Source organism: Salvelinus alpinus, chromosome 5 (assembly GCF_045679555.1).
Source record: "Salvelinus alpinus chromosome 5, SLU_Salpinus.1, whole genome shotgun sequence".
NCBI classification, from domain to species: Eukaryota; Metazoa; Chordata; class Actinopteri; order Salmoniformes; family Salmonidae; genus Salvelinus; species Salvelinus alpinus.
The window spans coordinates 35498626-35512301 of record NC_092090.1 but is presented as its reverse complement, the minus strand read 5'-3'; the positions used below and the strand labels follow the sequence as shown (position 1 = coordinate 35512301).

At 49.5% G+C, this 13676-nt stretch overlaps 1 protein-coding gene across 26 annotated transcripts in view; it reads right to left on the bottom strand.

Annotated features, from left to right (window-relative positions):
* LOC139576009 (CUGBP Elav-like family member 4) overlaps positions 1 to 13676 on the bottom strand; it is a 178188-nt gene that overhangs the window by 44087 nt on the left and 120425 nt on the right. For 20 of the 26 annotated variants that reach the window (XM_071401567.1, XM_071401572.1, XM_071401570.1 and 17 more), the window contains exon 4: positions 3950 to 4078. In XM_071401567.1, the coding sequence (XP_071257668.1) occupies positions 3950 to 4078 (129 nt within the window). The remainder of the gene's footprint in view (positions 1 to 3949; positions 4079 to 13676) is intronic. The other 6 variants (XM_071401569.1, XM_071401586.1, XM_071401591.1 and 3 more) reach the window with 1 other exon arrangement.

Here is a 13676-nt window from a genome sequence, read left to right as displayed (position 1 = left end):
CTGTATAAAAGTGCTATACTGTATAAAAGTGTAGAACTGTTTAAAAGTGTTGTACCGTTTAAAAGTGTTGTAGTGTATATTTAAATGAGCCTATATTGAGCACTTTAAATTCCATAGGTGCATTTTACTGCAGGCTTCATCCGATTTCTTCTAGTTTAGACTCCTTCTTACTCCTGTCTTCTGGAGGCAGCTCGTGTCTGGTTACTAGATAGCTAATTAACTACATAGGTAATTAACTCATCTGGATTCATATGGACCTTTCTTACCGGAGCAGGACCAGTGTGTAAGACAGACACTGTTTTTCAAGCGTTTAAAAAACAGCTGATACCCGTTTAGAAAGCTTTCAACAATCCAATTAGAAGTGTTTATATACATTTATTCATCATCAATTCCCCGCAGGGGCACAGATGATTCATTTAAATTACAATGGCTGATAGCTACACCCAAGAGAAACACGGCCAGACAGCCCATTCACTTAGGCATTCTGAAAGAGCCATCCAGCATCCCTGTGTAGACAAATGAATCATTTCCTCAACCAAATCAAATGTGGCCAAGGATGGAGTTACATACACTGGCTGCATATAAACAGTTTCCCCCTGTCACCTTGGCAATCTGTGCTCCGTCAACATGATCAGTGTTGTATGTAGACATGTGAAAATGTGATTCTAATGTAATATAACGTTTTCTAAACGTAAATGGGAACTCTAATGACGGCTACGTGGGTAAGTTAGTATGTGTACAGACCAGATGCTATATAAAGGCAGGAGACATGACGAAAATGTGGTTGGTAGACAAGTCACAAAGGGCTTTGATTTCACTGTGGCCCCCTTACTCTCCCTTCTCTGGCACTCCCCTCTGCTTTGGAAGCTAAAGGTCCCTTTTTCCTCCAACTGGAGCGAGGGAGGGAGGTAGCAGCCGTCTGGGGGAACGTTTGATTGCACGCCACTGTTTGAGGGAACAAAAGCGTTTAACCTTTGTAGTGGAAATAATAAAGGAGAGTTTGTTCTGGAAACTCAAAGAGCCCAGCTTTCGTTTCCAGGTCCTAGATGGTATACTGTTGGTTATCTCCCTCCATCCCCAACATCCACCTAGCTAACAAGGCTGGCCCTGGCAGTGATTAAGCCCTGGTGTCCCGGCTCAGCTCAGCCCGACTGGAGGCAGGGCAGACTGAGAATCGCTGCGCTCGGCAAACAACATGCATTTAAACACATGGGGCTCTCAACGCCCCCCACTGACTGAGGCAGCGAATGTAGCGGCGTGTGTATAGCCTTGCTTTCCCTGACCTAGAAAAAAAAAAACGGGATAGGTTTAGGACCCGGAGCATGAAGTTCTCTAAAGAATTGGAAGTGAAGCTAGACTCATAAATTATAGTGCACAGTCAGTCAAGGTTTTTGAATGTGATGGTTGAGAATAGGAAGAAGGAAAAAAAGAAAAAAAAGATTGCATTACTTTCAAGCTAGCTGGAGGTTCTGTGCTGCCTTTTGAATTCCTGGAGAAAATAATCTGTATGCATGAATTCCATCAGGCAGAATGGATGACATTTATAACACAACTTAATTATAGACCTAAAAGCCATCTCTCTGATATTCCTGACAATTCCTCGCTCCATTCAACTCTGGCAGCAAGTGTTTCACTTTGAGAGTACTTTGAGCAGGGCTGCCATACAGAGATGGATGTCAAACCTATTGGCCTTTTTATTGGGTTGAAAGGACGCTGAAAGCCTCCGAGTGGCATACATTTACATCAACAGGGGACAAAGGCTCCATAATGGAATAGAGAGCACTGTCAATTTCAAGATCTGTTTCATTTGACTGATGGGACCATGTCTAGTGGTACTGTGGTTGCCAAAATGGTTTGCTGCCACCGTCTCCTTAACGATGTCATGGGATTGTTGCACAACTGGCTCTGGTCGGAGCAGTCAGTCAAACCCTTCTCTCAGTCACCTGGAGGCCAAACAACTGGGACGGTCTGTAAGTAACAGACAACACCTATGGTACACAGCTACAGATCGTAGCACAACAATGAGAGAGATATAAAGCAAGATGAAGAAAAGAGCTGGTGATGTGAAACTGGGGATGAGAAGGGGGCTAGTAGAATAGAGAGAAGAGAGGAGCGCTACAGTGGCTGGAAGATGAGTGAAAGAGAGAAGGAGTGAACGAGGGAGCACACTGATTCCCGTCTGACCCAGCAGGAGCACACAGCGCTGGGCTTATTTCATTTTGTGGGCTGTCAATCAGAGCCAGGCAGGCAGCGGGAGCGGCCTGGGGAGCGGGGGCAGGGAGCAGGCAGCGGGAGCGGCCCGGGGAGAGGGAGCAGGGAGCAGGCAGCGGGAGCGGCCCGGGGAGAGGGAGCAGGGAGCAGGCAGCGGGAGCGGCCCGGGGAGAGGGAGCAGGGAGCAGGCAGTGGGAGCGGCCCGGGGAGAGGGAGCAGGGAGCAGGCAGCGGGAGCGGCCCGGGGAGAGGGAGCAGGGAGCAGGCAGCGGGAGCGGCCCGGGGAGAGGGAGCAGGGAGCAGGCAGCGGGAGCGTCCCGGGGAGAGGGAGCAGGGAGCAGGCAGCGGGAGCGGCCCGGGGAGAAGGAGCAGGGAGCAGGCAGCGGGAGCGCCCTGGGGAGAGGGAGCAGGGAGCAGGCAGCGGGAGCGGCCCGGGGAGAGGGAGCAGGGAGCAGGCCTTTGGGCAACGAAGAGCAATAGAGCCTGGATCAACAGAAAGCGGAGCAGATGTACACACCGATAGTCACATGGCTCATTATAGCCAGCCTTTCTGTTGAATGTACTTGGAAGCTGCACATTATCAAACCTCCCACCTTCTCACACATCTATTTCACACATTCAGCCATTTAATATAGGAGGATAAATCACAGGCAATAGAAAGAGAGATAGAGAGAGAGAGAGAGAGAGAGAAAGGTAGGGGGAGAGAGAGAGAGAGTGCACCCCAACGCTCGCTGCTTATCAGAGGAAATAACAAAGCTTGTGAACTAGTATATGAGAGAGACCCATCAAAGGATAGGAGGAAGACACACTGCTGGAGAAGAACAATCCTTGAATCAAAAATCCATAGCCATCTTTCACTTCGTTATGATTCAATGGACTTCATAGCGTTTGGGCTGTTGTTGTGTTTCGGTGAATACTGCTCTACTGTTATTGTTGTGAGTGGCAGGCAGTGCTAAAATCCAGGGACAGACTGATTTATTTACAGTAGGACATTATCGTTCACAAACGTCTCTAGGGAGGGGTGACAGGGATGTGGGAAACAAACATAATTACACCCCTCCGCCTTTCTGATAACAGGAAGAGGAGGAGGAAGGGAGTTGGAGGGAAGAGGAGGAGGTGTTTGCAATGTGTTTGTTGAGTACGAGCCTAGGGAAAGTGAATGGTGTTAGGAATGGGGACTACAAAGGGAGAGCTGGAGAAGGAGGGAGTGAAGAGAGAGAGGTGCGGAGGGAAAAGATAGATAGGTGAGAGGAAGGAGGTGTGATGCTGTATGTGTAGAGGAGGTATAAGGGGAAGGTGAGAGAAAGAAGTGGAAAGGGATCTACAGAACAGTAAGGGGAAGGTATGGCCAGGGGAGAAGAGGAGGGTGAGCTAAGGAGTGGATGAGAGTGGGAAGGAGACAGGTGAAGTAAGGGAATATAGAGGGAGAGAGAGAGGGAGGGGGAGAAGGAGAGAGTACAGTGAGAGAGGGAGAAAGGGGGGAGTAGAGAGCGAGAAACAGCGGGAAGGAGACAGGTGAAGTGAGGGAATATTCAGGGAGAGAGAGAGGGAGGAGGAGAAGGAGAGAGAGTAGAGATGGAGAGGGAGAAAGTGGGAATAGAGGGAGAGAGAGTGTGTGAGAGAGAAAGAGAAGGGGAGAAAGAGGGGAGTGAAGAGCAAGAGACAGTGGGAAGGAGACAGGTAAGACGAGAGGGAGTAGAGAGGCAAAGAGGAAGTGAGGTGTGTGGGCAGGCGCTGACCCTTACTGGCCCCATCAGGCCCTCTCAGGACGGTGCACTCCTCGATCTGGCCGAAGGTCTCAAAGAGCCGCCGGACGTCCTCCTCGCTCTGCTGCTTCCCAAGCATCCCCACAAACAGCTTCCTGTCTTCTGGAGGGAAACCGAGGGAGAGGAGGAGAGGAGGGAAAGAAAGAAGGAGAGAGAACACAAACAAATGCTACAGCTGATGGCACCGTTCTGCTGAGTCTGTGAGGATCACCTCAGCAGGAAACTCAAAACACTCCCTGTTATCATCAGGCACACTGGTGTGTTCTGTTGTTGTTGTTGTTGTTGTGTGGTTTCCCTGGGAGGAAGACATGTTCCTGTCTCCACTGAGCTATTCTAGTAGATAGAGCTGCCTGCAGTGTCTGGGTGATGTTTGATACAGATGTTGTTTGGAGTGCTGTTACTGTCAAGCAGCAGTAGTACATGAAGATAAGAGCTCCAGTATAGCACAGTAGTGTATATAGTATACAGTGTATAGTGTTCCCTGGGTTGTGTGTTGTACAGCTGTATCCTGTGTTGACCTATACCCTCCCCTCCCTCGCCCGCTTTGACACGGCTAGTCCCGCTGGCCAGACGGGGGCGCTGTGACTACGATGTATGGCTTCTATACCTCCAGATCTGGCCAGTCAGAAAGGAGGATTTTTCAAATTAATCTCCCCTGGCATTAGACAGAACATTCATCTTCTTTACCTTCTTCTACATTATGCATTTCCTATTCGACTGTGTTGTGGAATGGAATGACTACTAGCAAGAACCCATCCCCAGAACTGATGGAACGTGGCAGGGAGAGGAAGACGAGTTTATTGGAAACGACTCTGTTGATCTTCAGCGTGAGTCATTTGACTGCGTCGGGGAGGGAGCGGTGGGGGGAAGGCGAGGGGCGAGAGCATCACCTGGCCCTGGACAGATGTGACACCTCCTGTACCTGCCAGGTACCATTAGACACAGTTGTTCTAAAAATAAAGCTGGGGGGAACATCAGATCCTGTTACATTCCTGTAAAGTTCAAATGAGACACGTGCCTGGCTGCTCCCTGCTTCAACACACAAATGAGCACATGCATAATCAGTATGCCCTGCCTGCCTGCCTGCCTGCCTGCCTGCCTGCCTGCCTGCCTGCCTGCCCGACGACGTGCCGCTCTTACTATAGCTGGAGGTGTCTGAGCTTTATCTTAAAGTGGAAGCCCTCTTGCTAGTCACGATCACGCTCATCTGGTCACGCCTCACACGGACCCAGCCATACAGGGAGTGTATTAGGCAGTGTGTATTAGGTAGTTGTTGAATTGTTAGATTACTGCACTGTCGGAACTAGAAGCACAAGCATTTTTCTACACTCGCAATAGCATCTGCTAACCATGTGTATGTGATCAATTTGATTTGATTTGATACACTGACCCAGCCTCACACGGACCGAGCCTCAAATCTCAAACGGCCACAGCCTCTCACTCCTACATGACTATCTGCTGTAATAACTGGCCTCACACATTCTCCTGCTCCTACACATTCATCTACGGTAGGGGCGGCAGGTAGCCTAGTGGTTAAAGCTCCTCTATCTGCCCTTGGCCTGATAGGCCTGACCAGAACAGGGTACACAGTGTGTGGTCATGGGGAGTGGCTGGATGGGGACTAGACCATGAGAGGACAGGATATGGGTCTCAGCTGGGTTGCAGTCACAGCTTTCAGCTCACAGAACAGTCCAAGACAGGTGCTTGTCTGGAATGAGTCAGAGCAGAGGTGAGACTTGAGTGGCTCCACACCTAACTCCATTTGGATTGTCTCTCTCTCTCTGTCATCAGACATTTCATTGGGGTGTCACTATCAGGCCTTAATGGTAGAAGTGCACTTTTACAGGCCTCCTGTGTCGTCTTAATGTTTTGGGACAAAGACTAATTTCCAACCAGGGCCTGAGGAGGTCTAATGATAGCTTTACAAGGCTAATTAACTAGCCATGAGTGAGGTAATGAACTTTTCAAACATGCAAACTGAAGAAATAAATGACACCCAGCGAAAGCGTTACAGGAGAGTGAGCGCTCTTCTGAGCCCTCCTCTGGGAGGGAGGAACGGCCGGAGTGAGAATATTGAATTTGGAGCCGATATCTTTTCATTGCCTGACCTAAGCACTCTTCTCCTCTCGCCGAGCCGGCCGGCCCACCGCACCGCACACCCTGGCCAGAGTATGAATCGCTATTAATTAGTCCATTTTGCACCTGTCTAAAAGCAGCGCGTTATTGGATCTGCAAGGTTTCTCTACTCTTATGGCCACTCGGAGGCTTTTAAAGTGCATTTATGATTATGAATAAATAACCAGCGATGCTCACTACTCTGCATAACGAGATGTCTAGCCTCCAGAACAGACTGAGAGAGTTCTTCATAAAAGTGTGTGTGGAGGGGGAAAATCAATGAGAATACAGTTAAAGTACAATCCTGCATTTACATCCAGACTAAAGTGAATGCTTCACTATGCAGAACACTTAGGATTTAACTGACATGGCGGGGCTACTTGACCCGACTGTCTGTCTGACCCCTCTCCTCCATACTTATCTCTCACAGAGAGATCCTAGCCCCTCTTACCCCTGTCTGTAAATGAGCCCTGCTATAACAGGTGATCTGTACGGTGAATGAGGCTCCACTCAGCAGCCGCCCATGTAATCGACAAGGTCCTTCCTCCCCACTGCTTTACATTGAAACATAAGTGTCTGCATGAGAAACAGAGAGGGAGAGAGGTTGATAGCTAGGTTTGTGTGCTACATTGTCCAACTGACTGCACACACACACACACACACACACACACACACACACACACACACACACACACACACACACACACACACACACACACACACACACACACACACACACACACACACACACACACACACACACACACACACACACAGTTACCCACACTATCCTCCACACTCGTCTCTCTCTCCGCAGCTGTTCATTGCTTGACTGAAGGTGGGAGTAATTGTGTGGGATATAGGGCTGTGTCAGTCTGAGATGGCATGTCCAGTCTGAGATGGCATGTCCAGTCTGAGATGGAATGTCCAGTCTGAGATGGCATGTCCAGTCTGAGATGGCATGTCCAGTCTGAGATGGAATGTCCAGTCTGAGATGGCATGTCCAGTCTGAGATGGCATGTCCAGTCTGAGATGGCATGTCCAGTCTGAGATGGCATGTCCAGTCTGAGATGGCATGTCCAGTCTGAGATGGAATGTCCAGTCTGAGATGGCATGTCCAGTCTGAGATGGCATGTCCAGTCTGAGATGGAATGTCCAGTCTGAGATGGCATGTCCAGTCTGAGATGGCATGTCCAGTCTGAGATGGCATGTCCAGTCTGAGATGGCATGTCCAGTCTGAGATGGAATGTCCAGTCTGAGATGGCATGTCCAGTCTGAGATGGCATGTCCAGTCTGAGATGGCATGTCCAGTCTGAGATGGCATGTCCAGTCTGAGATGGCATGTCCAGTCTGAGATGGCATGTCCAGTCTGAGATGGCATGTCCAGTCTGAGATGGCATGTCCAGTCTGAGATGGAATGTCCAGTCTGAGATGGCATGTCCAGTCTGAGATGGCATGTCCAGTCTGAGATGGCATGTCCAGTCTGAGATGGCATGTCCAGTCTGAGATGGCATGTCCAGTCTGAGATGGCATGTGGACGGCCCCATTTTAGAAATGCAAATAGAAGAGAAGATCAAAGTTATCAAAACACAACTGACATCTGACAATCTCAGGAAGCCTTTTCATTTCAGCGCCCGGTGTATTAAAAAGTAATGGATTTTGCACAGATGCCATATGCTGTCAAGATTGATGCTTCTCTCTCTGGATTAAAGTGCTACCTTTTGTTGTAGGGTGCAGTGTGTCTGGCTTGGTTCCTTCTTTCCCTCCCTCTCTCTATGTCTTCCTCTCTTTCCCTCCCTCTCTCTATGTCTTCCTCTCTTTCTCTCCCTCTATGTCTTCCTCTCTTTCCCTCCCTCTCTCTATGTCTTCCTATCTTTCCCTCCCTCTCTCTATGTCTTCCTCTCTTTCCCTCCCTCTCTCTATGTCTTCCTCTCTTTCCCTCCCTCTCTCTATGTCTTCCTCTCTTTCCCTCCCTCTCTCTATGTCTTCCTCTCTTTCCCTCCCTCTCTCTATGTCTTCCTCTCTTTCCCTCCCTCTCTCTATGTCTTCCTCTCTTTCCCTCCCTCTCTCTATGTCTTCCTCTCTTTCCCTCCCTCTCTCTATGTCTTCCTCTCTTTCCCTCCCTCTCTCTATGTCTTCCTCTCTTTCCCTCCCTCTCTCTATGTCTTCCTCTCTTTCCCTCCCTCTCTCTATGTCTTCCTCTCTTTCCCTCCCTCTCTCTATGTCTTCCTCTCTTTCCCTCCCTCTCTCTATGTCTTCCTCTCTTTCCCTCCCTCTCTCTATGTCTTCCTCTCTTTCCCTCCCTCTCTCTATGTCTTCCTCTCTTTCCCTCCCTCTCTCTATGTCTTCCTCTCTTTCTCTCTCTCTCACTCACTCTCTTTCTCTCACCGGGTGGGGAATGAGCTGTTGAGAAACCTACTTAGCTAAAGTTTTTCCTTCTGGTTGCAAATAAATGCCACCCTAGAAACAATTAGTCTCATGCTAGACTAAAGTGTCAGTGGTTGACATGTTTTTTTAATGCGGCCTCATTGCCATATCACTTGCTGCTCACACCGAGCGTATGTGAGTGCTGTGCTCTGAAAGCACGGACAGCTGCACCCAACGATAAAAGATTCCTGCTAGGCCTCTGGGTGCATTTCAAACGCACAGTAATGTTTCAGGCAACACATCAGATGGGTTATGGTGCTGATGGGCTCATTATAGGACCTGACGCTGCATGGCACACGGCTGCTGCCTGCAAGGCTCTGCCATGGTGGGATCAGACCCCACTCTATAGTGGCCCCAGCCCTGCTCCTCAGCCCCATACCCCAACCCTATATACAGCCCCCAGTACTGTAGCCCTACTGGTCTACTGCAACCCCAGCTCCAGCTTAGCTTCAATTCTGGGCCCATCCCCTGCTCCAGCCCTGCTCAGCCCTATACCCCAGCTCTATATAAAAACCCCAGCTTCAGCCCCAGCTCCATCCCTAGCTCCAGCACTGCTCAGCCCTGCTCAGCCCTATACCCCAGCTCTATATAAAAAACCCAGCTTCAGCCCCAGCTCCAGCCACAGCTCAGGCTCAAGCCCCAGTTCCATCCCCAGCTCCAGCCCTGTTCCTCAGCCCTATACCCCAGCTCTATATAAAGCCCCCAGCTCCATCCCCAGCTCCACCCCAGCTCCATCCCCAGCTCCAAACCCAGCTCCACCCCAGCTCCAGACCCAGCTCCATGCCCAGTTCCAGCTCCAGACCCAGCTCCACCCCAGCTCCAGACCCAGCTCCAGTCCCAGCCCCCTACCCAGCTCCAGTTCCAGCTCCAACCCCAGCTCCATCCCCAACTCCTCCCCCAGCTCCGGCTCCAGCCTGCCCTGCTGTAATGCTGATGAAGATACATCTGACTGGCCCTGCCTCTGAGCAGACCCATAGTCTCTTTACTGATAGGCCTAATCTGATATATGCCAGAAGATTATTCAACATAGTGAGGCGGTAAATAGAATCAGCAAAAGGGAAGGAATATTCAAATTGTCACTATATCAGGCATAATGATAGAATCCAGGCCTCCTGCTTGTAAATGCATTACTCATACTGCAAGAGCTGTCACTTTCATTTACTCAGAAGCACAAGGAAGGCCTTAAACCTTTCCTTGCGACTTTCAAAAATGATCACAGAACAACGGAAGAAATTTGGTGAAATTGCCTGTTCCAATTTCTGTCCAAATATTTAAACGTAATTTATTTTTCCTAATATAATTTGGGTGTATGTTTTCTCGTGGCATGGCCCTATCATACAGACGCTGTAACAAAGCAATTTAATTTAATGCCCAGCCAACCTTGAGCTACAACGCTGTGTTCCCTGAACCTCTGACAAACTGGGTGTGTACCGCCCTGCCGGGCTCTTTCTGACTTTTCAGAGGTTTGCATGTTTCGTGTCCAAAGGCGGAGAGAGATCTTTTGGCTTCATTTGCATGTAAAGTGGAGCACGGTCCTCAGTGGGTGTTGAGGTGCCTCCAGACAGCTCCTCCCCAGCGGCCTGGCAGCCTGCTGCAACAGCCACACATCAGCCCTCACTCTTCCCTATCTACTGGGTGGGGCATGACAGCACAGCGCACAAGAGCTTGAGGTCCTGTCAATCTCTCACCTCCCAGACTGGGGTCATCCTTCAGAGACACGCGCTGAGAAAAGGAAGCGCCCAGGCAAGGACGAACACAGAGCAAAAAAAAGGATAGCTCCTCAGGATGCCGTAGGGCCGAGTGCAACCCAGACAGAAACTACGAACCTTGATACACGCTCTAGTCAAACTGCAACTATGTAAGGATACCAAGAGACTCTGATGATACATTATCAGGTAGACGCATACAGAATGGTGGAACTCTAATGCATTATTAGGAAGAAAGCATTCAGAACGGTGGGACTTTAATGCTACATTAGCTTGGTAATTATTTAGGAAAGGGACATGTTGAAGAAGGGAGAGGTAAGCAAACAGGCAAATCTAGACAGAGAGGGAGACTATTAGCTGTCTCTAAGCCGTCCGTCGGTCTGGTGTGTTTCCTCTATTACAGAAGATCAACATACCCTTTAGAGCAGTGTTTCCCAGCTCCAGTCCTCCAGTACCCCCAATAGAAACATTTCTGATGTAGCTTCGGACAACCACACCTGATTTAACTTGTCAACAAATCATCAAGCCCTCAACGAGTCAAATCAGGTGAGTTTGTCTGGGGCTACAACACAAATGTGTGCTGTTGGGGGTACTGGAGGACTGGAGTTGGTAAACACTGCTGTAGAGAGAGCATGGAGAGTGGACTAAAAGGTAAATGCAGATGGAAGTGCTTGTGTGTTAGAGAAGCGTAATGAGAGAATGATACGTAATGATTCTCCTAGTAAATAAAGGGAGGGAGAGAGGGTGCTTGATACTGATCCACCATCCTCTCTCCATTCTACTATGGTGGCCATGGCTGGATGGCTACAGGAGGAGTGGGACCTGCAGCCTGCAGATTGTGTTTAGATAATGGCCATCTCCAATCATAGATAATCTGGCTTCATCTTTTCTTCACAGACACAGCGGCGGACAAGGTCAGAGGGAAGAGATTCCTAGATGGAGAGGAGGAGATAATGAAGGGGTGCTTCCCAAATGATTTAGTGCTGAGATTCGCTCAGCTACCCCCATCACCCGCCGTTAGCTCCCTCATCCTGCCGACCCCAGCTCTCCGTCTCCCTCACTCCCTCCTTTTCTCTCTGGACCTCGCTCTGTAGCCCTCTCTATCACTATCACTAGCTCTATCTCTCCCCTCTCTATCCACTTCCCCAGCCCAGTTTGGATTGAGGCAAATTGCTTGGGTTTAAAGTGGAGATATGAGACACTTTCTATTCAAGCACTGTCCACATAGCAGAAGAGCAGAGTCACCCTGCTTCAATTGTCTCGCCATATCTACCAATTGAAATCATGACTTGATCAAGTTGAAAATAAAAGCTGGGTTGAAGCACAAGACATAAAGATGGACTTGAAGGGAGAGGAGGGGAGGGGAGAGGGGTGCTGGTTGACTCAGAGCAGCAAAGTGACAATAGATTTCAAGTCTGAAAATCCTCCTCCCATCCCATCCCATTCTCCTATTCTATTTGATAATGCAAAGGAGAAATAAATAACCCATGAGTCATTCTAATAGACGGCCCAGACAATTAGTTTTCCTATCCACAATGGGCCAATAGATCTGTAGGATTATGCGCCGTCTGGTCCCACATTCAGTTCCTGTGCCAAACTTTTACTAGCGCTCCTGACACATCTCTATCCCTGGAGAGAGGACAGCTCTCTGGGGGAGGGGGAGGCAGGAAGGAGGGAGAGGGAGGCAGGGGGGTGTACCAGTGTCTCTAAACCCACTAATGGGCCGTAATGCCTGCAGAAGCACGTAACCGAGACACCTTTTGCGACTCCTCATGACAGATAATTGCTGATTTCTTGTATGTGATTAATGTGTCTCCATTCCATGGGGGCAGAAGTCTCGGCGCAAGAGCTGGTCCCACTGCTAACCAGTCTACAGCCAGGGCCCTGGCGGGAATACTGTCTACCTGGCTGGGTTGGCCTCACTCTATCTACTCTGACAGAGACAGAGACAGAGACAGAGACAGAGACAGAGACAGACACAACACACAACACACAACACACAACACACAACACACAACACACAACACACACACACACACACACACACACACACACACACACACACACACACACACACACACACACACACACACACACACACACACACACACACACACACACACACACACACACACAGAGAGAGAGAGAGGGAGAGATGAATCCCTTTCCTACCCAGGGCTGTCTGTTTTCCTTTAAGTCGAGGCCTTCATAGTAAATCTAATTTCATTGTCAGCCGAGGCTATGCTTTACTTGCCTGCCCTGTCTGATGACTTCCTGTGCCATTAACGCTCGATACTGTATCTATGTTGGGTCCTGGCCTGTCGTTGTGCTCGCATTTCATTCAGCGCCACGCCGTGTCCTATACCCTGTCTGTCGTCCCCAACACAAAGTTCCTGTGACAGACTGGCTAGGTAGAGAACATAACTGGGCTGGCTGGCATAGTGAGTCCTCTGTATTTCATTCACTCTGTCTGTATTTTTCCTCTTTCTCCTCCTCTCCTCTCCTCTCCTCTCCTCTCCTCTCCTCTCCTCTCCTCTCCTCTCCTCTCCTCTCCTCTCCTCTCCTCTCCTCTCCTCTCCTCTCCTCTCCTCTCCTCTCCTCTCCTCTCCTCTCCTCTCCTCTCCTCTCCTCTCATCTCATCTCATCTCCTCTCCTCTCCTCTCCTCTCCTCTCCTCTCCTCTCCTCTCCTCTCCTCTCCTCTCCTCTCCTCTCCTCTCCTCTCCTCTCCTCTCATCTCCTCTCCTCTCCTCTCCTCTCCTCTCATCTCATCTCATCTCATCTCATCTCCTCTCCTCTCCTCTCCTCTCCTCTCATCTCATCTCATCTCATCTCATCTCATCTCATCTCATCTCATCTCATCTCATCTCATCTCATCTCATCTCATCTCCTCTCATCTCCTCTCCTCTCCTCTCCTCTCCTCTCCTCTCCTCTCCTCTCCTCTCCTCTCCTCTCCTCTCCTCTCCTCTCCTCTCCTCTCCTCTCCTCTCCTCTCCTCTCCTCTCATCTCATCTCATCTCATCTCATCTCATCTCCTCTCCTCTCCTCTCCTCTCCGGCTAGAGAAAGAGTAGTAATTGATATCGGGGCCCATCCATCCTCCCTCCCTTAAACCAGAGATCCAATTTATCTCCGTGAAAATGCCGATTGGCTCCCGCCCAGGTCTTGTCCATCAGACTTTGCCTGTTTTTAGATGGCCGTTAATTAAAGTGGAGCCGTGACAAAAATAAGATCTCAATGGGAGAGTGAGTGTGTGTCAGGGAACAGGGAAATGGGCCGGCTGATTCACATATCTTGACCACGTAAATCACCAAACTGGCTCAGTCAGGGTTTAATCTTACCCTGGCTGTCTATGGTGTAACTCAGAAGGCTGGGATACACATAATGCATCTGACCCTCACAATGTAGACGCACACTGTGTCTATTAGATGTAATTATGCCACATGTAAATCTGT